The sequence below is a fragment of the Leptodactylus fuscus genome, unplaced genomic scaffold, assembly GCF_031893055.1.
Source record: "Leptodactylus fuscus isolate aLepFus1 unplaced genomic scaffold, aLepFus1.hap2 HAP2_SCAFFOLD_406, whole genome shotgun sequence".
NCBI lineage: Eukaryota > Metazoa > Chordata > Amphibia > Anura > Leptodactylidae > Leptodactylus > Leptodactylus fuscus.
In genome coordinates, this window is record NW_027440430.1 from 21,810 (window position 1) to 49,665 (window position 27,856).

Here is a 27,856-nt window from a genome sequence, read left to right on the forward strand (position 1 = left end):
ACAAGATCCAGAGCTGAAATCTAACAGCAACTAGCATAATAGTGAGCGCAGCTCTGGAGTATAATACAGGATAAGTAATATAATGTATGTACACAGTGACTGTACTAGCAGAATAGTGAGCGCAGCTCTGGAGTATAATACAGGATAAGTAATGTAATGTATGTACACAGTGACTGCACCAGCAGAATAGTGAGCGCAGCTCTGGAGTATAATACAGGATAAGTAATGTAATGTATGTACACAGTGACTGCACCAGCAGAATAGTGAGCGCAGCTCTGGAGTATAATACAGGATAAGTAATGTAATGTATGTACACAGTGACTGTACCAGCAGAATAGTGAGCACTGCTCTGGAGTATAATACAGTATATAACTCAGGATCAGTACAGGATAAGTAATGTAATGTATGTACACAGTGACTGTACCAGCAGAATAGTGAGCGCAGCTCTGGAGTATAATACAGGATAAGTAATGTAATGTATGTACACAGTGACTGCACCAGCAGAATAGTGAGCACTGCTCTGGAGTATAATACAGGATAAGTAATATAATGTATGTACACAGTGACTGTACCAGCAGAATAGTGAGCGCAGCTCTGGAGTATAATACAGGATAAGTAATATAATGTATGTACACAGTGACTGTACCAGCAGAATAGTGAGCGCAGCTCTGGAGTATAATACAGGATGTAACTCAGGATCAGTACAGGATAAGTAATGTAATGTATGTACACAGTGACTGCACCAGCAGAATAGTGAGCGCAGCTCTGCAGTATAATACAGGATAAGTAATGTAATGTATGTACACAGTGACTGCACCAGCAGAATAGTGAGCACAGCTCTGGAGTATAATACAGGATAAGTAATGTAATGTATGTACACAGTGACTGTACCAGCAGAATAGTGAGCACAGCTCTGGAGTATAATACAGGATAAGTAATGTAATGTATGTACACAGTGACTGCACCAGCAGAATAGTGAGCGCAGCTCTGGAGTATAATACAGGATAAGTAATGTAATGTATGTACACAGTGACTGTACCAGCAGAATAGTGAGCGCAGCTCTGGAGTATAATACAGGATGTAACTCAGGATCAGTACAGGATAAGTAATGTAATGTATGTACACAGTGACTGTACCAGCAGAATAGTGAGCGCAGCTCTGCAGTATAATACAGGATAAGTAATATAATGTATGTACACAGTGACTGTACCAGCAGAATAGTGAGTGCAGCTCTGGAGTATAATACAGGATAAGTAATGTAATGTAATGTATATATACAGTGAGAGTACCAGCAGAATAGTGAGCGCAGCTCTGGAGTATAATACAGGATAAGTAATGTAATGTAATGTATGTACACAGTGACTGCACCAGCAGAATAGTGAGCGCAGCTCTGGAGTATAATACAGGATGTAACTTAGGATCAGTACAGAGCATGTAACAGACAATATAACACATCAGGCCAGGTCTGAACAAGGAACTTACCGGAAGCCAAACATGATCTCATCGTGCCGGAGGTGAGCGTCATCATCAATGGAGAGCACGGCCTCGGTCTCGATCTCATCCCAGGGAAGGAAGCGATTATTAAGACTGTTCTTCTCTGTACGCACCACCTGTAGGAGGAGGATAATGCCGTCACATCACATGGCACATATCACACACTGCTCAGAACAACACACAATAAAGACAACCTCTATGGAAACCATAACAATAACCACGTACAGGTACACGCAGCAAAATACAGATATACTGGTGGCTTCAAAGCCACAAACATGGTGACGGGTTCCTTGTAAATGTATATATAATGTATCTATTGTCCTCTGTTATCCGTTCTCTGTTGACCATAGGACGGGTGTATTTCACCTTTGAGGTTGTGGAGAGGCTGCTTGTAAGACAGCTACGTATTGTTCTCCGTTATCAGCCATTCCAGGTCATAGAAAAGCTGAGTGCGGGGCCTGTCCTATAGCTTGCAGTCAATGCTGCATACTCTCCTGTGTGTACGAGGCTCTACATCATATAGGCAGCAGTCACGGCGTAGGCAAGTTTGATATTGGCATGAAGTGCCCCCTCCGTGCCGCGTGGCTGGGGGATGTAATTATGTCAGCGATAGGGGGGGTGCGCTATCAGCTCTGCACAGACTCTATATATATGTTAAACACACAGATTCGCTTCTCATCGCCAGGAGCCTGCACGTGCGAGCGTGACTTCACTCCAAACTTATCTACTACAGGAGGACGAGGTCCGGCGGCGGGCAGCGCGGTGCACGGGGGAAGACTCCAATACTCCCTGGAGAGTCAGTCAGGGGGCAGACGTGCCAAGCCTCACTACGGCCCAGTCTTATCCAATCCAGTCACCGGTGTTCAATAATTCAATAGTATAAGTGAGTCTAAGAACCTTATCAGAGAAAAATGCTCCCTTCTCCACTTCTCCGACTCCTTTTTTCCCTCCCCTCCCTCCTAAATTGATACTTAATCTCAATTCTTGCGGAATCCATCTTTGTCACCCGAGTCACAGAGGTGTCATATTACAGGTGCCATAGAAGTCTATGGATAGAAGAGGAATAGATAATCTGCTGCAAGCAAGAGTAAGTTTTCTAGCAAACCTTCAACCGAAGTATTAGGTGTAAGGGGAGGTGTGAAGCAGATTGTGTATATCTGGCCTTACATATGACTTGTGCTCCCCAGTAGTCAGAACAGAACTTGCAATAGGTATCACAGCGGTGCCATCAAATAATAGTAAAAATGGTCTCATCCCTTAGTAGTAGGGGGTGGTATAGAGCAATATCAGTACCCCACCATGCAAAATCTACACATACTTTGCCATGGTCTGACTCATCCATCTTTCCTCCCATTCCCCCTACTAGTCACAGCAGAGCCCTCATTATGTGCTTAGGAGTTCTATAACCCCCTCAATCCCATGCCGAATACTTTCTTGGCCGTGATGTGATTCTTGGATGGGTAGAGAACACCTATCCTCCCTCCCATTCCCCCTACTAGTCACAGCAGAGCCCTCATTATGTGCTTAGGAGTTCTATAACCCCCTCAATCCCATGCCGAATACTTTCTTGGCCATGATGTGATTCTTGGATGGGTAGAGAACACCTCTCCTCCCTCCCATTCCCCCTACTAGTCACAGCAGAGTCCTCATTATGTGCTTAGGAGTTCTATATGCCCCTCAATCCCATGCCGAATGCTTTCTTGGCCATGATGTGATTCTTGGATGGGTAGAGAACAGCTATTCTCCCTCCCACTACCCCTACTAGTCACTGCAGAATATCATAGTCATATATCCCCACCCAATCCCATAACAGCCACTATCTTTGCCATGGTGTGACTCCCCTAAGCAGTCATAGCAGGACCCACCCCATGTAGTTATATAACCTTCAATCCCGACCACCTATTTCCCCCCCACAACCACCTATTCCCACAATTCCTTCCCAGTAGTCACAGCGTAGTTGCAAGATTTTCACCCTATCTGAAGGCAAGACAGTCAGGACTTTAACCCTATCCCATCTCTTCTGGATGTATTAACCATAATTTTGCGAAAATAAAATGGAGAGTTCCTTTAAGTTATCTCAGACTTCCCAGAAATCTGGCCGTGACAGTACAGGCCTTAGGGTCTCCTTAGTTTGGGCACAGAACTGATCTGCCATTTATTCCACCTCTTCCTATAACAAGCCATACAAGTCCGTGAGCGGCAGGAATAAGGTAGCAGGATTCCCACAGCGGAGAAGCATAGCTGGGGGGTAGAGGCGGGAGACCGTGCGGAAAGGTAACGGGCGTGTAGCGGCAGGTTAGCAATAAGAGCCGGCGCTGAGATTTATTGACCTGGAATGACACAGGACTGATGTGAGGAATGCAGCAAAACGCGTCAGACACAAGAACAAAGGGGACGGAGCGAGAGCCAGGAGGAGGAAAAAGCCGTATACATGGCAGGGACTTATATCTGCTACCGGTCAGTGACAAGAACATACAAAACCTGCCCTGATGTCCACCGATGCACTGTAACAAACTCTTTATTCAATGCATATAATAGGCCCGGTTCACATCTGCGTTCGGGTTTCCGGGAAACCTAATCCCCATACAGAGGTTGTTACCTAACCTGCAGACCCCATAGACTAGAATGGGGTCTGTTCAGTTTCTGGGGTCCGTGCAAGACTTACAACTCTGCATTTTTCATGAGGAGAGGGGACCGGAAAGGCCCAAATGCAGATGTGAACGGACCCTTAAAGAAAGACGGGCTCTACTATTATAAGATCTTCAGGAATCCTGGTGCTGGTAATATCAGATAACTGGGAATCCCTCCTATGATAAATGCCAGTCTTCTGATACCCAGCTCACACGGCCAGGCAAATCTACAGCCTTGTACAGTAGTTAGCCCATAGGTGCAGCAGACATAGGTCATTGGTGGATTACCCTCTGCTGCCGCCCTGCAGGACACGTTGACCCTCTGCTGCCGCCCTGCAGGACACGGTGACCCTCTGCTGCCGCCCTGCAGGACACTGTGACCCTCTGCTGCCGCCCTGCAGGACACTGTGACCCTCTGCTGCCGCCCTGCAGGACACTATGACCCTCTGCTGCCGCCCTGCACGACACTGTGACCCTCTGCTGCCGCCCTGCAGGACACTATGACCCTCTGCTGCCGCCCTGCAGGACACGGTGACCCTCTGCTGCCGCCCTGCAGGACACTATGGCCCTCTGCTGACGCCCTGCACGACACTATGGCCCTCTGCTGCCGCCCTGCACGACACTGTGACCCTCTGCTGCCGCCCTGCAGGACACTATGACCCTCTGCTGCCGCCCTGCAGGACACTATGACCCTCTGCTGCCGCCCTGCAGGACACTATGACCCTCTGCTGCCGCCCTGCAGGACACTGTGACCCTCTGCTGCCGCCCTGCAGGACACTATGACCCTCTGCTGCCGCCCTGCAGGACACTGTGACCCTCTGCTGCCGCCCTGCAGGACACTATGGCCCTCTGCTGACGCCCTGCACGACACTATGGCCCTCTGCTGCCGCCCTGCACGACACTGTGACCCTCTGCTGCCGCCCTGCAGGACACTATGACCCTCTGCTGCCGCCCTGCAGGACACTGTGACCCTCTGCTGCCGCCCTGCAGGACACTATGGCCCTCTGCTGCCGCCCTGCAGGACACTGTGACCCTCTGCTGCCGCCCTACAGGACACTGTGACCCTCTGCTGCCGCCCTGCAGGACACTATGGCCCTCTGCTGCCGCCCTGCAGGACACTGTGACCCTCTGCTGCCGCCCTGCAGGACACTATGACCTACTGTTGCCGCCCTGCAGGACGCGACGACCCTCTGCTGCCGCCCTGCAGGACACTATGACCCTCTGCTGCCGCCCTGCAGGACACTGTGACCCTCTGCTGCCGCCCTGCAGGACACGTTGACCCTCTGCTGCCGCCCTGCAGGACACTGTGACCCTCTGCTGCCGCCCTGCAGGACACGTTGACCCTCTGCTGCCGCCCTGCAGGACACTGTGACCCTCTGCTGCCGCCCTGCAGGACACGTTGACCCTCTGCTGCCACCTTGCAGGACGCGACGACCCTCTGCTGCCGCCCAGCAGGATGCGATGACCCTCTGCTGCCGCCCTGCAGGACACTATGACCCTCTGCTGCCGCCCTGCAGGACACTATGACCCTCTGCTGCCGCCCTGCAGGACACTATGACCCTCTGCTGCCGCCCAGCAGGATGCGATGACCCTCTGCTGCCGCCCTGCAGGACACTATGACCCTCTGCTGCCGCCCTGCAGGACACTATGACCCTCTGCTGCCGCCCTGCAGGACACTATGACCCTCTGCTGCCGCCCTGTAGAAAAGGATTATCCCATTCCTGCCTTGTATGATATGAATACTCTTCTGCCCCGTAGGATATGAGTTCCCTCCGCTCCCGCCCGCTGGCACAGGTCTCTATACCCAAGCTCTACAAGCAATGGCTTTTATTAAAACTAAGCGAGAGCAGGAGCCGCCACTTCAGCAGGGGATAAGCGTGTCAGTGACATTGTGCTGATCCCGGCATCTTCGCGCTGGCCCCGGTGGACGGCGTGCCTCGGGCATCATGTGACAGCGCTGCCTGGCATCTCCAGCAGTAAGGAGGGGAGGGGGGGGGGGGGGGGGGGGCGGGCCATTGGGCGCTCCTCGTCCCTGGTAATCTGCCTAATTCATATTACTGATAGGAGACCAAGCCAAAACCTCCCCCGGCAGGAAACCCTCCTGCCCATTCACAAAATCCTCAGCGCTGATAGTGATTAAGATCACACAGCTTTCCTAAAGTCCCAATAAATCAACAAATACTTGCACTGGCGTATATATATATATATATATATATATATATATATATATATATATATATCCCATTCATGGCACATCAAACCTGAAGATACCGGTAGAGTCCACTAACCCTTAGCATGGCACACCTCTCCAGCACCACAGGGGTTAAACCAGAACCAGACATGTGAATCATGAATATTTGCAGAAGGTATATAAACATGGAGCGGAGGGAAAGGTCGCAGAGGTCGGTTATTGGCCCCATTACAGGCCACGTCATACAAGATACTAACTGCGGCCTATTCCTCTGCAGCCACGACCTCACACAATGGCGTAAGCTCAATGCCAGGAGATCACCGCATGTCGTCACAATATACCCAGGTAATGACATAACCGCTCAATGCCAGGAGAACATACAGGTACATGGTGCAGCGTATGCCGCAGATCTATAAACCAGTCCCATATAGGAAAGGTCACCCTACACCTGATGTGCGCCTCACTGCAGGACGTCCCCCCCCTCATTACCACTTCTACAGGAGCTGCTAAGACTGCAGAACCAGCAACTCCGCACATACATAACTAGTGTCATCTATCAAGCCCTACAAATAGCGCGGCCCCCCAGGTCTAGTGCACGTACAGAGAGCAATTAACATGGAGAATGCAGACCCCCCCCCCCCATCACATTATATAACCACCTAACTAACACAAGACTAAAGATAACCTGGAACTGTGACAGACCTGGCCGAGCATGCACACTGTTATATGATGTGCACCTATGAAGACTGCCAGAAGTACTACCAGTCTTCATAAATCTGCCCCACTCAGTTATATCCTGTATTATACTCCAGAGCTGCGCTCACTATTCTGCTGGTACAGTCACTGTGTACATACATTACATTACTTATCCTGTATTATACTCCAGAGCTGCGCTCACTATTCTGCTGGTACAGTCACTGTGTACATACATTACATTACTTATCCTGTATTATACTCCAGAGCTGCGCTCACTATTCTGCTGGTACAGTCACTGTGTACATACATTACATTACTTATCCTGTATTATACTCCAGAGCTGCGCTCACTATTCTGCTGGTACAGTCACTGTGTACATACATTACATTACTTATCCTGTATTATACTCCAGAGCTGCGCTCACTATTCTGCTGGTACAGTCACTGTGTACATACATTACATTACTTATCCTGTATTATACTCCAGAGCTGCGCTCACTATTCTGCTGGTACAGTCACTGTGTACATACATTACATTACTTATCCTGTATTATACTCCAGAGCTGCGCTCACTATTCTGCTGGTACAGTCACTGTGTACATACATTACATTACTTATCCTGTATTATACTCCAGAGCTGCGCTCACTATTCTGCTGGTACAGTCACTGTGTACATACATTACATTACTTATCCTGTATTATACTCCAGAGCTGCGCTCACTATTCTGCTGGTACAGTCACTGTGTACATACATTACATTACTTATCCTGTATTATACTCCAGAGCTGCGCTCACTATTCTGCTGGTACAGTCACTGTGTACATACATTACATTACTTATCCTGTATTATACTCCAGAGCTGCGCTCACTATTCTGCTGGTACAGTCACTGTGTACATACATTACTTATCCTGTATTATACTCCAGAGCTGCGCTCACTATTCTGCTGGTACAGTCACTGTGTACATACATTAATTACTTATCCTGTATTATACTCCAGAGCTGCGCTCACTATTCTGCTGGTACAGTCACTGTGTACATACATTACATTACTTATCCTGTATTATACTCCAGAGCTGCACTCACTATTCTGCATACATTACTAATGTCTTGCCATGTGTTATAGTTGTCAGGTGTGGATGGTAACCAGGCTTGCTGACTGTCGCTAGGAAGAACAATTCTAGGCACAAAAGTAGGACACTCTTAGAGGGACTCATCTCAGGTCGTCTTTAAATTTTTAAAGAGCTATCTGCACCACAGCAGTAACAAGAGTACAGTGTTATCTCCCTTGTGTCTATTGTGCTGCCCTAGCATACTTTGCATTGCTCTAGAACGATATGAAGCAAATGAGATAAAACAGACTCGAAATCACAACAGAATTCCACAATGTAATTAATAAATGTGTCTCATCTATTATAACCTGTACCTGACAGCCCCAACCTGGTCACACAAATCTCTTATGGAAATATTCCATTAATAATTCCTTGTTAAAAGTCACAAAACGAGAAAACTATAACTATAATACTGCTCCTATGTACAAGAATATAACTACTATAATACTACTCCTATGTACAAGAATATAACTACTATAATACTACCCCTATGTACAAGAATATAACTACTATAATACTGCTCCTATGTACAAGAATATAACTACTATAATACTGCTCCTATATACAAGAATATAACTACTATAATACTACTCCTATGTACAAGAATATAACTACTATAATACTACTCCTATGTACAAGAATATAACTACTATAATACTACTCCGATGTACAAGAATATAACTACTATAATACTACCCCCTATGTACAAGAATATAACTACTATAATACTACTCCTATGTACAAGAATATAACTACTATAATACTACTCCGATGTACAAGAATATAACTACTATAATACTACCCCCTATGTACAAGAATATAACTACTATAATACTGCTCCTATGTACAAGAATATAACTACTATAATACTACTCCTATGTACAAGAATATAACTACTATAATACTACCCCCTATGTACAAGAATATAACTACTATAATACTGCTCCTATGTACAAGAATATAACTACTATAATACTACTCCTATGTACAAGAATATAACTACTATAATACTACTCCTATGTACAAGAATATAACTACTATAATACTACTCCTATGTACAAGAATACAACTACTATAATACTACTCCTATGTACAAGAATATAACTACTATAATACTGCCCCTATGTACAAGAATATAACTACTCTAATACTGCTCCTATGTACAAGAATATAACTACTATAATACTACCTCCTATGTACAAGAATATAACTACTATAATACTACTCCTATGTACAAGAATATAACTACTATAATACTACTCCTATGTACAAGAATATAACTACTATAATACTACCTCCTATGTACAAGAATATAACTACTATATCAAATCAAATCAAAAAATGCTTTATTGGCACGTCCGGATAGGTATTTGGCATTGCCAAAGCTAGTAAAGTGGGTGGGTGGGGGGGGGGAGTTGGGTTGGGTGGGTGGTGGGTATGGGGGGGGGGGGTTCGGTTATAACAGTCCATGGAGTCTCATCTTCCTCTTCGTTGGTGACTGCTATATGGGGAGGTGGGTGGGGCGGGTGTTTTGGGATAAATATAACAGTCCATGGAGTCTCATCTTCCTCTTGTTTGGTGACAGCTGGACACGTATTGGGCAGCGATCTCCACAGTGGCCTCTTCTTCTCCCAGTAGGATGTAGAGTTTCCTCTTCTCGTCTGCAGATATGAAGTCTGGGATGTGGGCAGAGAGTCTTTGGTAGTAGACGGCCCTCATAGCTGAGTATTTGGTGCAGTGTAGCAGGAAGTGGGTCTCGTCTTCCAGGGCCCCCTGGTCACAGTGCTGGCACAGTCTCTTCTCCCGTGGCTTGTACGTCTGTCTGTATCGCCCCGTCTCTATCTCTAGGTTGTGGGCGCTCAGTCTGTATCGGCTCAGGGTCTGTCTGTGCTTGGGGTGGCGTATTCTCTCCAGGTAGGTGGCCATGGTGTAGTCCCTTTGTAGGGATTGGTACACGGTGAGTTTCTTGGAGTTATTTATTTCGTTTCTCCATTCTTCAATGTACTGCTCTCTGTTTGCCTCTGTGGTCGCCTTTATTTCGGCCTTGGTTATCATCTGTTGGAGTTTTTGGTTTGTGGTTGGCTGCTGTTTGGTTGTTGAATGTCTGGTTTGCTCAGGTGGCTTAGCCATGCTTGGTGGTGGTAGGAGTCAGGCTTGCTCCCCTGGATGTGTGCCTGGAAAGCTAGCGCCCTCTTCTGTATGGTGAGCCATAGGGGGAGTCTGCCTAGCTCTGCCCTGCAGGCTATGTTGGTGGTGTTGCGATGGACATGTAGCAGGTATTTGCAGAACTCCAGGTGGAAGTTCTCTGTTGGGCTGGAATCCCACCTTGACTGGTCTGGGTAGGTGGCTGGGCCCCAAACCTCACTGCCATAGAGAAGGATCGGGGAGATGACAGCGTCAAATATCTTCATCCAGACCCTCACCGGTGGTTTGAGGTGGTACAGTTGTCTTCTGATGGCGTAGAAGGTTCTGCAGGCTTTTGCTTTCAGGGTTTCTATTGCTGCTTTGAAGCTTCCTGATTGGCTGAGCTCCAGCCCCAGGTAGGTGTAGCTGTTGGTTTTCTCCAGTGTGGAGCCGTTCAGTGTGAATTGTGGGGTGGTGGAGGCTTTATTGTGGCCCTTCTTCTGGAATACCATGATTTTGGTCTTCTTCTGGTTGATGGGTAGGGCCCATGTGGTGCTGAATTTTTCCAGCACTGACAGGCTTTCTTGGAGGTCTTTCTCGGTGGGGGCCAGGAGTAGGAGGTCATCGGCGTATAGCAGGAACTTCACCTCTCGATTGTTCAGGGTGAGGCCTGGGATTTGTGAGGTCTCCAGGGCTGTAGCCAGTTCATTGATATAGATGTTGAAGAGCGTTGGGCTCAGGCTACAGCCTTGTCTGACCCCTCGGGCCTGTTGGAAGTATGCTGTCCTTTTCCCATTCACCTTCACACTGCACTGGTTTCCGGTGTAGGAGCTCTTGATGACGTCGTACGTTCTTCCTCCTATTCCACTCTCTAGGAGTTTTAGAAGTAGGCCTGGGTGCCATACTGAATCAAACGCCTTCTTAAAGTCCACGAAGCAGGCGAATATCTTGCCTCTTCTGGTGTTGTGGACGTGCGTCTTGATGAGGCTGTGCAGGGTGTAGATATGGTCTGTGGTGCGGTGGTTTGGCATGAACCCTGTTTGGCTCTTGCTGAGGACCCCGTGTTGTGTGAGGAAGGTGAGGATTCTGTTATTGATGATGCTGTTGAACAGTTTCCCTAGCGTGCTGCTGACGCAGATCCCTCTGTAGTTGTTGGGGTCATATTGGTCCCCATTCTTGTAGATGGGGGTTATGAGCCCTTTGTTCCAGTCTTCGGGGAAGTGTCCAGCATTGAGCACGAGGGTGAATAGCTTTGCCAGTGCCGCGTGTATTGCTGGAGGGCTGTATTTGATCATCTCTGGTAGGATGCCGTCAGGGCCACTGGCCTTTTTGCCTTTCAGCACGGCAATTCTTTCCTGTATATCTTTTATGGTGATTGGCGAGTCCAGAGGGTTCTGGAAGTCTTTGATGACTTTCTCCATGTCCCTCAGTTTGGTGATTATCTGTTGCTGTTCTGGAGTTAGTTCTTCTTCTGGGATGTTTTTGTAGAGACCTCTGAAGTAGTTGAGCCAGATATTGCCATTTTGGATGTGGAGAGAGTTTTTCTTGGGCTTTGTGCCCATGTGGTGCCAGGTCTCCCAGAATGAGCTGTCCTGGAGGGAGTCCTCTAGTTGCTCAATTTTGTGGGAGAGGTATCTCTGTTTCTTCTCTCTGAGGGTGCCCTTGTATTGCTTGCATAGATTGCTGTAGGCTTCCCTCACCTCCTTGTTGTTGGGGTCCCTGTGTTTTTGGTTGGAGGCTGTTCTTAGGGTATGGCGTAGTGCTTTGCAGTCGCTGTCGAACCATTTGTGGGACTGTTTGTTGGTTTGTCTTATGGGTTTGGTTCGTTTCAGGCCTGCTAGTTCTGCTGTGGTCTGTAGGATGTACTTGAGATCCTTCACAGCTCTGGTGACTCCCTGTTGGTCTGGCTGATAGTTGTTTGTATGGAAGTTTGTGAGCAGTGTCTTGATTTCGGGTCGGTTGGTTGCGTTGCTATATTCTATGGCCTGGTGGTTGGCCCATTTGAAATGTATTGGTAGGTTGTAGAGGCCGGACTGTTGGGGCTCATGTATGGGTGTTTTGTTCCTGGTTCTCATGTATAGTAGGATCTGGTTGTGGTCTGATAGATGGGAGTCAGGTGCGATTGTGAAGTCTTCAATGTCTGACAGGTCTGCGTCTGTAATGGCATAGTCCACCACGCTGTTGCCCACTTGAGAGTTTAGTGTGAAGCGTCCTCTGGGATCGCCTGTGGTACGTCCGTTTATTATGTACAGTCCTAGGCTTCGGCACATGTTCAGCAGTTGTCTCCCACTCTTGTTGACAATTCTGTCTTGGCTGTTTCTTCTTGTCTGTGTGGGTTCTGGGTGGTGGATCTCACTACCGTGCGTATGTGGGTTGTCGTCCGGGGGCAGGTAGTCTAACTCTGTGCCTGTCCTTGCATTCAGGTCTCCGCATATTAGTACTCTGCCTTTGGGTTGGAAGTGGACAGCTTCCCTTTGTAGGACCTCGTAAGTGTCGGGGTGGTGGTAGGGGGACCCTGGTGGGGGCATATATACTGCACAGAGATAGATGTCCTGCTGGCCGCTGAGGATGGAGCTGCTTATTTTTATCCATATGTGATTAGTTCCACGTTTGGTAGCTTTTACGTGTTCTTTGAGCTCCTCCTTGTACCATATTAGTATGCCTCCTGAGTGGCGGCCATGTTTGGTGGTCTTATTTTTCTGGGCGGGCACTGAGAATTCCTTGTAGCCCATGGGTGTTAGGGACTCGTCATCTGCCCGGGTCCATGTCTCTAGGAGGATTTGAATGTCTATGTTTTTTAGTCTGTCTATGAAGTCTGGATCTTTTGATTTAGATCCAAAGGCTGAGGCGTTCAGCCCTTGTATGTTCCAACTACTGATAGTTAGTGATTTCATCTTCAGTGTGTAAACCTTGTAATGAGCTGTCCTGCAGAGGACGGGCTGGGTTCTTGGTTGGTTGCAGTGTGGCCAGGTATTGGTTTATGTGCATTGCTGTTGTGGCCATTGTAGTAACCGCATGCTCTATTCTCTTTATTGTCTCTATGTTGGTGCTCTGGGTTGCTCTGGTTGGCTTTTTCTTGATAGGTGGCATCTTTGGGGGGTTCTGTCTTGGATATTGGCGGTTGTCGGGTATTATTTCCATGGTTCTTTGTCTTGTTTGTTGTCTAGGCCCGGGGGCTCTGTTGAGTACTAAGTCTTTGAATTCCTTCGCTAGGAGGCTGACGCCATGTTTATTGAGGTGTTTGTCATCATATAGGTGACGCTTATCTATGGAGGGGTGTTGTGCCAGGGTGATGCCTGATGTTTGTCTGATTCTGGTCGCCAGCTCTTTGTTGATCCCCATGATGGTAGCTTCAGAGATGTCTTCTCGTGGGAGCAGAGATGACAGGATGATACTACTGTCTGGGAACTGTTGCTTTGCTTTCTCTGCTAGTTGGACCAGTTGGCCCGCTGTCTGTTGGGGCTGGTCAGTGAGATCTTCTGTGCCTGTGTGTATGACAATGTGTTTCGGGGTAGTGAAGAAAGGCTTGCAAATGACGGTATTGGCTTTTTCAATGGTTGGGCTGTGGATTTTCTTGACTCTTTGCCGTGGGAAGAGCTTTCTTGTATTAATGTACTTGCCATTGGAGTCTATGATCAGGACTATATCTGGGTTTGAGGTTCTCGTTGTTTGGGTTCTCTCTGGCTCTATGTCTGGGGTGATGGGCAGTTCTGGGCTTTCTTGTGATGTGTGAGGCACTACTCCTATGTACAAGAATATAACTACTATAATACTACCTCCTATGTACAAGAATATAACTACTATAATACTGCTCCTATGTACAAGAATATAACTACTATAATACTGCTCCTATGTACAAGAATATAACTACTATAATACTACTCCTATGTACAAGAATATAACTACTATAATACTACTCCTATGTACAAGAATATAACTACTATAATACTGCCCTCTATGTACAAGAATATAACTACTATAATACTGCGCCTATGTACAAGAATATAACTACTATAATACTGCTCCTATGTACAATAATATAACTACTATAATACGGCCCCCTATGTACAAGAAAATAACTACTATAATACGGCTCCTATGTACAAGAATATAACTACTATAATACTACCTCCTATGTACAAGAATATAACTACTATAATACTACCTCCTATGTACAAGAATATAACTACTATAATACTGCTCCTATGTACAAGAATATAACTACTATAATACTGCTCCTATGTACAAGAATATAACTACTATAATACTGCTCCTATGTACAAGAATATAACTACTATAATACTGCTCCTATGTACAAGAATATAACTACTATAATACTGCTCCTATGTACAAGAATATAACTACTATAATACTACTCCTATGTACAAGAATATAACTACTATAATACTACTCCTATGTACAAGAATATAACTACTATAATACTGCCCCTATGTACAAGAATATAACTACTATAATATTACTCCTATGTACAAGAATATAACTACTATAATACTGCTCCTATGTACAAGAATATAACTACTATAATACTACTATGAACAAGAATATAACTACTATAATATTACTCCTATGTACAAGAATATAACTACAATAATACTACCTCCTATGTACAAGAATATAACTACTATAATACTGCTCCTATGTACAAGAATATAACTACTATAATACCGCTCCTATGTACAAGAATATAACTACTATAATACCACTCCTATGTACAAGAATATAACTACTATAATACTGCTCCTATGTACAAGAATATAACTACTATAATACTACTCCTATGTACAAGAATATAACTACTATAATACCGCTCCTATGTACAAGAATATAACTACTATAATATTACTCCTATGTACAAGAATATAACTACAATAATACTACCTCCTATGTACAAGAATATAACTACTATAATATTACTCCTATGTACAAGAATATAACTACAATAATACTACCTCCTATGTACAAGAATATAACTACTATAATACTGCTCCTATGTACAAGAATATAACTACTATAATACCGCTCCTATGTACAAGAATATAACTACTATAATACTACTCCTATGTACAAGAATATAACTACTATAATACTACTCCTATGTACAAGAATATAACAGCTATAATACTGCTCCTATGTACAAGAATATAACTACTATAATACTACATGCCATATAGATTGCAACCATTAAAGGTACAGTCTCCTTTAGCATTTCTGCGGCTGATGATGGTGTCTTCTTCCCGTCTTGCTTCTGGTGCCATCATATTCATGTGAGTACCTTCAGGGACTGCTCACTATTTATTATTTGAGGGTTGGGGGGGGGGGGGTGATGGTTTGTTCAGTACATTTCTTTAATACATCTTAAGCCACCGCCTGGTAATGAACATTTTGTGGCACATCCATATTCATTGTTTACCAGCTATAAATCTGCGCTGCGTCTGCTCGCTGCCGGCACGTCGCTCCTTCATGTGTCTTCAGCATAAATAATCTTGTTTTGATGTTGCAGTAAGTGGGGTGTCGGAGCGCCATCTCAGTCCCAGGCTGGAGCTAGGGGAGGGCGGGGGGATAACGAGCGGCGGGTGACGTGTCAATCATTACCGCCAGCCTTTAATTACGTCTCCTTACAGCTGACGAGCCATAAAGAAGCCTCATCTTGTGTCACCGGCAGAACGATTGTGTCAAATAATATGTCTAAGCGCCATTAACATTTATGCGGATGTAAAATAATGTGCATAATCCCAGGGTGCGCTAATAAAATATTTGGCTCCAATGCGGAAGATGATGAGAATTATCGCTGGCGACGCACCTGTGAGCCCAGGCCTTAAAGGGGTCCTCTGTTTTTTGCACACTCTACACTAGTTCGGAGGGTTGATTGAAAATAAGGTGAATATAAAGTGTTATCCTACCGGGACCCCCAGCGATTAGGACGATCAATGGTATTTAGGCCACGCCTCTTTTAGCGTGTGAATGTGTGTGGGGTGAACCTCGCAAGATTAGTTTCCAGAGGCTCACCTGGTGGTTTCGTTTGGACCAACCATGTCTGAACCATTACTGTGGGGCTTATGCAGACCAGGGCCTAGAATAATCAGAGGCTCTGGGAGAGGTGAGTAACTATAACAGTGTTACTCACCTCTCCCGGGTTCCGGCACAACCCCCTGTCCTCTTCAGACCTTCTGTTTGACATCAGGTCTGATCACACCCTCACGTGGGTCATCCACATCACAAAGTTTGTGTCCACCGTATGTGTCACGATGCTACAAAACCGCTGTCCCAAAGCAGAACTATGGAAATGAAGATGCTGGGGCAAATAGACAAAAGGGAGGGGCCTAAATAAAGGGGAGGAGCATGACATTTCACTGATCACAAAGGGAAATCAAGCTGCATGCCACTGATGAATGGTAACATAAATCAGTATTGGCAATATAACATGACAATGCAGTTATGCAGGGTCAATGAAAAGTTGGGTGGCCAGGAATATGACTAATACATGTTCCAGGTAGAGTCGTATATTCCAGGATGAAGCACAGCTGTATACACAGAGCATCGCTTACACATCACGTTACTTCCACAGCCTGGGGTATACATAACTTTCTCAGACATGCCGCAGGACACTGAAGTGCAGTATACGGTATATATACGCCTTACAGGATTCCACTGCAGCAGGTTGTACCACATACCTGACCCCGAGCTACACCACTGTGTACACAGGACACAATAGCAGCTGCGGCACCTTGTATGGCACCAATTATTTCCAATAAACCAGGAAAAAACTACTGTAAGTTTTTAAACCTCAAACAAAAGAATGAACAAACAAGGAAACAGTCAGCAAGCCTGTCATCAGATGCTTGTCCTGACAGTTCTGCTATCCCCTGTAATATAGGGATCTAAAGGAGAAATCCAGAGTCCTGCTGTGGCCCCTGCACTAGGTATAACTCAGTGTTAGTTCTGAGCGTGTCCCTTTAAGACGCACGAGGCGATGCTGTAAGACGCCCGACATCTGGGAGGCATCAGACAGATATAGCGCCATTCAGACATCATCTAAAATAGTGCACACACATACATGTCCGAGCTCAGAGAGCCGGAAATACTAAAAATACATGAGAGAGCAGCATTAATATAGACTGCAGAGACAGTAATATCAAAATATAGCTTATAATTAGACAGACGCGGGGAACACAATGTCCTGCAGTCAGTGCGGCCCCCGAGACCCTGCCAAACCCTGTGGACCTGTACAGGCACTACATAGTCCACAGCCAGGAGCTACCGCCTAACCAGTCATGTGTAACCTCCTGCTATATAGAGGCAATCTACTGCCTAGCCAGATACTTATTCTTGTACCTAGGGGCAGTATTATAGTAGTTATATTCTTGTACATAGGAGCAGTATTATAGAAGTTATATTCTTATACATAGGAGGTAGTATTATAGTAGTTATATTCTTGTACATAGGGGGCAGTATTATAGTAGTTATATTCTTGTACATAGGAGGTAGTATTATAGTAGTTATATTCTTGTACATAGGAGCAGTATTATACTAGTTATATTCTTGTACATAGGAGGTAGTATTATAGTAGTTATATTCTTGTACATAGGAACAGTATTATAGTAGTTATATTCTTGTACATAGGGGGCAGTATTATAGTAGTTATATTCTTGTACATAGGAGGTAGTATTATAGTAGTTATATTCTTGTACATAGGAGCAGTATTATACTAGTTATATTCTTGTACATAGGAGGTAGTATTATAGTAGTTATATTCTTGTACATAGGAGTAGTATTATAGTAGTTATATTCTTGTACATAGGAGCAGTATTATAGTAGTTATATTCTTGTACATAGGGGGCAGTATTATAGTAGTTATATTCTTGTACATAGGAGGTAGTATTATAGTAGTTATATTCTTGTACATAGGAGCAGTATTATACTAGTTATATTCTTGTACATAGGAGGTAGTATTATAGTAGTTATATTCTTGTACATAGGAGGTAGTATTATAGTAGTTATATTCTTGTACATAGGAGGTAGTATTATAGTAGTTATATTCTTGTACATAGGAGCAGTATTATAGTAGTTATATTCTTGTACATAGGAGGTAGTATTATAGTAGTTATATTCTTGTACATAGGAGGTAGTATTATAGTAGTTATATTCTTGTACATAGGAGGTAGTATTATAGTAGTTATATTCTTGTACATAGGAGGTAGTATTATAGTAGTTATATTCTTGTACATAGGAGCAGTATTATAGTAGTTATATTCTTGTACATAGGAGCAGTATTATAGTAGTTATATTCTTGTACATAGGAGGTAGTATTATAGTAGTTATATTCTTGTACATAGGAGCAGTATTATACTAGTTATATTCTTGTACATAGGAGGTAGTATTATAGTAGTTATATTCTTGTACATAGGAGGTAGTATTATAGTAGTTATATTCTTGTACATAGGAGGTAGTATTATAGTAGTTATATTCTTGTACATAGGAGGTAGTATTATAGTAGTTATATTCTTGTACATAGGAGGTAGTATTATAGTAGTTATATTCTTGTACATAGGAGGTAGTATTATAGTAGTTATATTCTTGTACATAGGAGCAGTATTATAGTAGTTATATTCTTGTACATAGGAGGTAGTATTATAGTAGTTATATTCTTGTACATAGGAGCAGTATTATAGTAGTTATATTCTTGTACATAGGAGGTAGTATTATAGTAGTTATATTGTTGTATATAGGAGTAGTATTATAGTAGTTATATTCTTGTATATAGGAGCAGTATTATAGTAGTTATAGTCTTGTACATAGGAGTAGTATTATAGTAGTTATATTCTTGTATATAGGAGCAGTATTATAGTAGTTATAGTCTTGTACATAGGAGTAGTATTATAGTAGTTATATTCTTGTATATAGGAGCAGTATTATAGTAGTTATAGTCTTGTACATAGGAGTAGTATTATAGTAGTTATATTCTTGTACATAGGAGGTAGTATTATAGTAGTTATATTCTTATACATAGGAGCAGTATTATAGTAGTTATAGTTCCTAGCATAATGTAATTTTGGACTCAATTGCACAGTGTCAGGGCAACAGGTATATGGGCTTGTAAAGTGACAACTATATGCATAATCCAGAAATTAGTTTAAAGCAGATGTCACTGTTGCGACTACAGACACAACACAATAGCACCGGCCGCTCTCCTCTATTACCTGACTTGTTGGAGCAGTCGGCACTCACAAAGCTTTTCCACTGCCATACAAATCAGACAGGTAGTCTTCCTCGGCAGAGAACAATCTCAGGTCTGCTACATACTGGAATATGCAGGTTTTTTACCAGTCAGGTGTGACTCTTCTGTTCAGTACTCCTACATCATTATAGGGGTAAAGAAGCTTTCTATGCACTGTACGTGTTACATATATAGAACCTGCACAGACTACAGTGTATCTATAGGGGGTTAAATACTGCAAAAATAAAGAAAGAACAGCAGAAGTCCAGTAACACACAAGGGACTGTGACCGGGAGTGTAGACAATAAGCCACTTCCTCAGACATGGCTAGCTGTTCTGTACAGGCTCCTTTAAGGCTATGGATAGAGATGGCGTTCTCTCATACTACAATCATGGTGATCGCATGACGGATCACGTTGGCCAAAAACTGGAGGAGCTCCTAATAATCTGATGTCTACCGACTCCGCCTATCCTTAACCCCTGTGTTATATCGACAGCCTGTTTATTTCAAACGGAACTGTGTAATGCTTCACTTTTCCTGCGGGGGCACTGTGGGCTAACTAACTATATCCTGTCAAGTTCCTCACGTTGAAGGTCCCAGAAGCTGGACCGTTTTAGCAAAATGGGATATTTTCAAGTGCCTGAATCTACCTATAGTAGTCTTTTTTGATCCTTCCTATGCTAAGGAGTGTCCTTTTGGCATAAGCAGTCATAATAGTGGGGGGGGGGGGGTATCTACAAAAAATGTAGAGTAGGTTCATACTCCTTGTAAGAATCCCCCTTGGTCCCTGTACGCCGTTCCTCTAGTAATGTGAAGGACAGATGTCTATACGGAAGGAACTACAACAATGCTCATACCGAGCTTCCTGGTTCACAAACAGAATCGCGCATGTGCACTGACGCTCAGTTCACGATGAGGTCTGGATCATTGTGTGTGTGGGGGGGGGGGGGGGTTCGCGAGACAGGGATTCTCTTACGCTCCTGCTCAATGCTCCACCCCCTTAGACCCGCCCTGGAATGTTCCATTAACAAAATACCGTGGGAACAGAAGTGAGATAACCTATCTGGAAATAGCACAGGCATGTGAGCAGATCCTTATCAAACCACTAAAGGTTATTTACACTTTCCGGGAGGATGGAAATACCCTTTAATTCTGCCCGTGAATAAGCAGTTACCATGTGCGTTATCATCCATGCGTGCACTCCAGACGGCGCGCTCTTGGCACGCACTATCCTGGCATCCACGTACGTGTCCAAATTGGAGAGACGCCTGCTTGTTTGGCAGCTACAAGAAAGTAACAACCATGGCAAGCTGGAAAGGAGCGCGCGGATCGTCACGACTGTACAACTATACAAGAAATAATACATATATATAGAAAGCGCTGACACTGCAAGATCCTCCGCTCTCTAAAGTTGCGGGTTTCGCCTCAAGACGTTTCGTTTTGTTACTAAGCAACCTCGACAGCTTTCAGGGAATACGCTGCAAAAAAATTGTATGACCGGGGAAGATTAATAATAGATCTTAATGTTTCCATGGAAATAACACTGTAGATGGCGCTATAAGGTGTAAGTACGAATCCCCCCAACAAGGAGCGTTTAGTCTAGTATTTGTGACTGCGCTGCAATACCACATATGAACAACAGTGGCGCTATTTCTGGGAGAAGGGAGCTATGTTTTTCTAGTCTCTCACATCCCCTTCCAGTGGGGTCCTTCTCTTCTAGTGAACCTATCCCTATAACATACCTATGAGAACAGATATATTACTAAATATTATGACACCCACTAAACAGCCCCGACCCTGAGGAGCCAAATAGGGGTTTGGTTTAGTCTCATGGTGGATCATCCGTAGTATAATAGGTTGAGATCCTTTTCAAAACTACTAAAATGGGTCTAGTGAATCCTCAGAACCAGGTTAAAGTTCCAGCAAGAAGCTCCACCCATGAGGAGCTGAACTAAGAACATGAGGCATCTTCAGAACAGTCATGAACAATGGTGCTCGCTATTTCTGGGAGAAGGGAGCCATGTTTGTCTAGTCTCTCACATCCCCTTCCAATGGGGTCCTTCTCTTCAAGTGAACCTATCACTATAACATACCTATGAGAACTAAAATAGTTTACTAAATATTATGACACCCACTTAAGAGCACCGACCCTGAGGAGCCAAACGGGGGTTTGGTTTAGTCTCATGGTGGATCATCTGTAGCATCATAGGTTGTGATACTTGTGATCATTTCCAAAAATACTAAAATGGGTCTAGGTTAAAGTTCCACCAATAAGCTCCACCCATGAGGAGCCAAACTAAGACCATGAAGCTCCACCCATGAAGAGCCGAACTAGGAACATGAGGCACCTTCAGAACAGTCATATGATCCTTTACCGTCCAAGACTGGTCACGTAAGCCCACAAAACCTTACAGTGTCCTACTAAGAAGCCCAAACTCTAAGGAGCCAAATAGGGAGGCATAAAATCCTTCACGGTTCTGCTGGTAGATTATATAGCCCATATCGGCCATATCAAGCAATCAGTTTTAGGCAGAGACCCCATGATGATGAAACGTAGTATTTTTGTTTCAGATTTTGCTATGTTTTTTTGAGCCAAAGTTAGTACTAGATTGAGCAGAAAAGTGGGCCTCAGAAGAATCACGGAATGTGTGTCACGTGATCTTTTATACCGATGCTCACTGGTTAGCAGGGGTCATGTGAGTCCATAGAGCTAGGAAGTGGCCCAATAAACAGCCCCACCCCTGAGGAGTCAGACTGAAAAGATAGTCCTGCATGGAACGGTTTGGTCACATGTTGGGGCTAACTATTATTCATCAATGGTCCCATAATCTGTGATGGTTCCTCAACTCAAGCAAAAATATATTACAGATAAAACATGGAAACTATAAGCAAGTTACCACTTACCACTATGGGCACCCCAATGTCAGGCCACAGAAGGTCTTCAGATGGTAACTTAGGGGAGTTCCACACCACCACCACTTTATTTAAGTAAGGTAGTCCATTCAACCTTTCCAAGGAGTTCATCAATACTTCCTCGCGTTCATAAGTCAACATAACCACGGTGAACTGCTCCCTGGGAACATTTCCACCAAGGGCCGCTTGAAACTCTTTTCCTGAACCACCGGCCCCACCACCGATGGGTCTGAACCCCGTTCCAGATCCTAAGAACTTTGCTTCAGAGGGCAAGACTGGATCGAAAGGTGTATGAGGAAAGAGGTGAAAAGGACCCGGGGCATTGTTCCAGTTACGGTAAATGTCTGTTGCGGTCAGAGTGAAGTTCCGCAGGTATTTTGGGGAAGCATAAGGTGGTTCCGTCTCTACCGGACCTAGATCCAAGTCACCGTTATCTGCCATGTTAGGGTCAGTACCGGCAGCTTTACCAGAACGGTGGGGGATTTCCACCGCCGGTTCCTCTCTGATCGGGGCGGCTGGAATTTGAATACGAGTTCTTACGGTTGCCAAGATGGTGTTAAAAAGCGTATCGGATGTAGAAAAATAGGTTTCCCACAAGAAACGTCCTTGCCTCCTCATGGCAAGGAGGTCATTATCGGATATGCTCCTCAAAAGAAAATGCATTTCTGTAATTCGAGGTTTGGGTATGATTAACACGGCCTCGTTCCATCGGATCATGTCATGGTAGGGTAGCTGGATTTGCTCCCCGAGAATGACAGGGATGGCTCCCACCTCAAGAGCCTCGAAAAGCCGCATGGCACTGCCAGCAGATATGACCAGCTGGGAATCTCCGGGGGTTATGATCAGTGCAAAGGTGGACTGCTTCAGTAGCTCTACCCTGTCTTCCCTTCCCCCACATAGAGCCCACTCAGTGGGCAGACTTGCCTTAGGTTGGTTTTTACAGGTAAACTCAACCATAACAAAATCTAACTTACTGTCCTGGACAGCTTTAAGAGTGGTGATGATACGGTCATCATAGTCAGCCGGGGCATTGCCTTCGATTTCTTCCTCGAACGACCGGACTTCCTGCAGACTCGAACGCAAAGATTCAATTTTCTCTCCTTGGAAACTGAAGAGGTACTTCCTTTTGACTGGCACCTGGGCTGGGATTTCAAGGAAGTTTGGTTCGGACATGGCATGGACTAATGGCGACACGACGATGTCGAAGCCGGGTCGATACTGAGAATCGTAAAACGTCGACTGAGCGATCATGGCGCGGCCAGTGCTGACGTTGAATAGACAGTTCTGCGTCTCGGATTTTCTGGACAAATTGATGATAAGATGGTTGTGGCCATCAGTCCTCCAATATGGCAAAGAGTGCAACTGTTGCTCCAGTTCAGTAGGTTTTGGCATAAACGGTTCCTGCATTTCCCCCAATAAAACTACATATATACAAGCAATATTTGCATTTTCAGTCACGTAGACATTAGTTCTGACACTGGCCTCCAAGGCTTGTTTAATTAAAGGGTCTATCAAGTTGCCAAAGGGGTACTGATCACTGTTATACACAAATACGGGGAACCCAGAGGTCAACGGGCACCTCGAGTAGTCAAAACAATTATGTAGCCGGCAGTTCCTTTTGGACTTTGGCAACGGTACGTTAACATCGTCTTTATCGGGCAGTAGCCGGATTGGCAATGAAAGCTTTGGCTGGTTTTGTGCCATCAGTTCCTTATAGGAATGTTCGGTCTGACTGATGACGTTCTTGAGCTGTAGAAGGTCTTGCTTCGCATTCTCGATGCTTTTCTTGCAAGCTTCGATCTTCAGGTTTAACTTTGCGATCTCGCTGTTGAGTTCTTGACGCTTGGCTTCCAACTGGAGGAGCTCTTCGCTGACGGACTCTCGTATCCGACAAAGGTCCTGAACGTGCTTCACCTCGCAGAGTTCGTGGTCTTTCCTTAGGACGAAAATTGGTTTCCCCTGGTTATCTTCATCGATGGTGGTGAGGTAATAGTGGGCGATGAGGGGGAAAAAGACCAGGATGATCAACAACGTGAAGCTTAGCCAAGAGAGTCTGATCCGACTGGACCAACGGAGCATCCATGGTTGACCTCCATTCCCCAATCCCCCATTGCGCAGCATGGTGTACCCACTCATGAGTTCAAGAGTGCCACCGATCAATCACGTTGGGTCAGTAGCCATGCCAACAAAATTTCGGACTGGTGAACCGTGAAGAGGGACTACTTGGAGTGAGCGATAAGAAGCCAATAAAATGGAAATTTCATTTTCCAGGGCGTAGCAGTAAAACCAACACAAAGCTTGTAAATCGCTCGTCCGATCATGCAAGGTGTCCTTAATTCCGCTTCATCCGAGACGTGACAAATGTGTTATTCGGAGGTTCTGCTGGGGCGGCGAGATGCCCACGCGTACCGAGTAGACATTTGCTGCTGCACTTGACATCGTAATGGGTTGGTTAACTGAATAGGTGCTCGAGATCCATGGTGAAGAGAAAAAGGCAATTTCCCAGATCTATCGCAATCACAACAGACGATGCCTCGAGCCTGGAAGAAGAAAGGAAAGCAGAGCGGTGAGCGTGCGGGAGGAAGAAATCAAGAAAAAGGACTTCACATATTAAAGCAAGCATTGCTCCGCGCCGACGCGTTTATTATTAACCAAATGCAATAAAGCATAAAAGCAAAGTACATGTGTTAACACTCGCACCGCTGCTAGGGAATGTAGGTCATGAAGGCTGCCATAAAGGGGAACTCCTTTCTTCCTGAAGGATGTGGTTTTAGAAGACTGTCTCATGAAGACCACAACGGTCATACTCCATACTATGGCAACTATGAAGCGGGGGGGGGGTCCTCTTGTCAAGCCCCAATAAGTGATGGACTGGAGCCATGTAGGCCAGGCCCTTTAGGAGCCATGAAGCTGCGGAAGCCCCCATATTTGAAGGGGTTGCCAAGGAATGGAAAACTCTGGCCTGTCTAATTGATAATCAGCCTCACTCGCCTCAATAAAACAGCTGCAATACCAGACCCGACCACTGGACAGGTGTGGCGCTGTTTGTGGAAGGAAACGGCCATGCTTCCTAATCAAAGGACAACGTTATATATGTACGGCTAATTCCATCATGACATTCACGAGTCATCAGCCACCCATTAAAAGGACTCTTTCACCGGAACCCAGCCCCATAGATAAATCTGAATCGGTGCCTCGTTTCCCCAGACATTTGCTTTCGTCAATATGCAAATGAGCTCTTTGCAGCATGAAGGTATGAGGACTTACTTCTTGGGTGCACGGGGTAGTGATCTCTCGCCAATGGAGGCAGCGATTCGCAAGGGGACTCCCACTGGTTCAGGGTAGAGATGAGTGAGTACTGTTTGGATCAGCCGATCCGAACAGCACGCACGCATTGAAATGAATGGACGTAGCCGGCACGCGGGGGGTTAAGCGGCCGGCGTCAAAGCGGAAGTACCAGGTGCTTCCATTCATTTCAATGCGTGCGTGCTGTTCGGATCGGCTGATCCGAACAGTACTCGCTCATCTCTAGTTCAGGGGACCCCTAACCCATCTGCAAGGCTGGCCCACTAGGCTGGGATCTAGGGACAGTATCCCTTTAAGAATAACAACCAAGTAACTTCCGGGACACAGAGGACGACACAATGCAAGGAAGATTAAAGGCAGCAGTCACTAGAGATCAATGTCCTACAAATCGATAAGCTTGCTCTGTGTAAGGCCATAATGTACATGAGCGAGGTCTCAGTAATGAATATTGGTTCTGGTCCAGAATATAACGGATGGTAAATATAGAGGAAATGACTCTGTAGTCTGCACAGACGCCACGCTGCATATGGCTGCCGGACGGACGATTCCTCCGATATCAGATCTACATCGAACATTGCCGGAAGGAACAATTGGAGACCACTCAAGTCAATGGACAGCGATGGTCGACTCAGTTTGGCTGTGCTCAGTACAATGCTGGTCTGAAGGTAGCCCTAAGCTGGTTTACTATAGGGTTCAATGGCGAGCTGGGTCTTAAGGCTGAAATATGGACGTGGGGCTCTAAACGAAACGGCACTGCGACGATCCAACAAACACATCCTCTTCAGGCACAGCGCCATACTTTAAGAGGTGCCTTGTGCCGGGTATTACAGCTTAGTCCCATCCACTTAAATGAGGTTGCGCTATAGTGAGCTGCAATACCGAACACAACCACAACCAACAGGATGGTGCTGTGCCTGGTCTACGCTTATGGCGCCATCTTCCTTGCTGGCGGACTGCAGACCCTTAGCTGATCGCTGGGGTGCTGAGGATTAGACCAACACCGATAGGACCACCCACTGGACTCCCAAAGCACATAGTTGACAGGGATGCTAAACGGGATAATTTTGCGCAAAGCTATATATGAATTTGCGCTATAACCTTGGTGCTTACAGATGGGACACCAGATAAAAGGGGCAAGGCCCCTTTAACTATGTAGATCTGACCCCCATGCTGGATGGTGACCAGACATGTAGGCGGACTATTTGTACAAGTCGCAGCTCCGGTTGGGGTTGTTATCTCGCAACAGGAAGAGAAAGTGGACTTGTCTATGACAGTAAAATAAACTATGCCGCCAGATAAGCTTTCATTATTAAGTGCTAATGTACAGACTTCTGTCACTGCGGCACAAATGGAGAGGTAATCTGTGTGTAATTGGCAAAATGAATCACTTGCGGTAAAACCTTTATAGCCTTGGAACGTCTACGTGTGCATCGTATCAATCAGGGCAGGTCCCAGTAGCCGAGGACTCGGCGTGCCCAAAAAGTTACTGCCGCCACCTCGTATCGCCCCATCCTTCAATAGGGCACCCAACACCCTTGTCACATGGCCTGTTTGCAGGTGAGTGCCATTCAAGTGAATGTGGCTGAACTGCAATACCAGGCACGGCCACTATACAATGTACGGCGCTGTGCTTCCGACACTAGTGGTGGCGTCCATACTTAGCTATAGGGGCGGTATTATTAATGTGTATAACATGGAGCAGTAGCCTGGCCGTATACGTAAGTCACCTCAAATGGAGTAATTTAGGGGGGCTGTAGAGGAGCGTCCTAGTTCTTTGCCAACAGACAAGGGCAGAGAGTAACGTTACGTTCATACGCTCGGAGATCCGAAAGATGGAGAGCCTGTCCTCTTAAAAAGTGGTTACTGCGGACTCCACAGACTATAACGGGTCTCGCAAAGTTTTTTGAATAAACAGATGGAGCCAAAAAAAGGACTTTTCTCTCTATCTGAAGATTTTAGTCAAAAACTGCAGCGGATTCTCCAACGCAGGACGTGAACCTGGCCCGAAATGGCTATCCAAAGGGCAGATGCTGGTGGAGATAAAGTTCAGATAAGTTAGGGCTCGGTCACACGGGGCGGATGTTGGCGCTGAATCCACGTCATAATCCGCCCCCTCACCATAGAGGTCTATGTAGACCGCTAGCTTACTTTTTTCA

The 27,856-nt window shown here is 45.3% G+C and overlaps 2 protein-coding genes across 2 annotated transcripts in view; both read right to left on the minus strand.

Moving 5' to 3' along the window:
• Nucleotides 1-24,984, minus strand: part of EXTL3 (exostosin like glycosyltransferase 3) — a 31,280-nt gene extending 6,296 nt beyond the window's left edge. Inside the window, exons 1-2 of the mRNA XM_075261800.1 lie at nucleotides 22,386-24,984; nucleotides 1,483-1,610 (exon numbers count right to left, since the gene is read on the minus strand). Coding sequence (XP_075117901.1) covers nucleotides 1,483-1,610; nucleotides 22,386-24,530 — 2,273 coding nt within the window. The 5' untranslated portion in view covers nucleotides 24,531-24,984. The remainder of the gene's footprint in view (nucleotides 1-1,482; nucleotides 1,611-22,385) is intronic.
• Nucleotides 24,761-27,856, minus strand: part of INTS9 (integrator complex subunit 9) — a 25,001-nt gene continuing 21,905 nt past the window's right edge. The window contains exon 17 of the mRNA XM_075261799.1: nucleotides 24,761-24,934. Coding sequence (XP_075117900.1) covers nucleotides 24,761-24,934 — 174 coding nt within the window. The remainder of the gene's footprint in view (nucleotides 24,935-27,856) is intronic.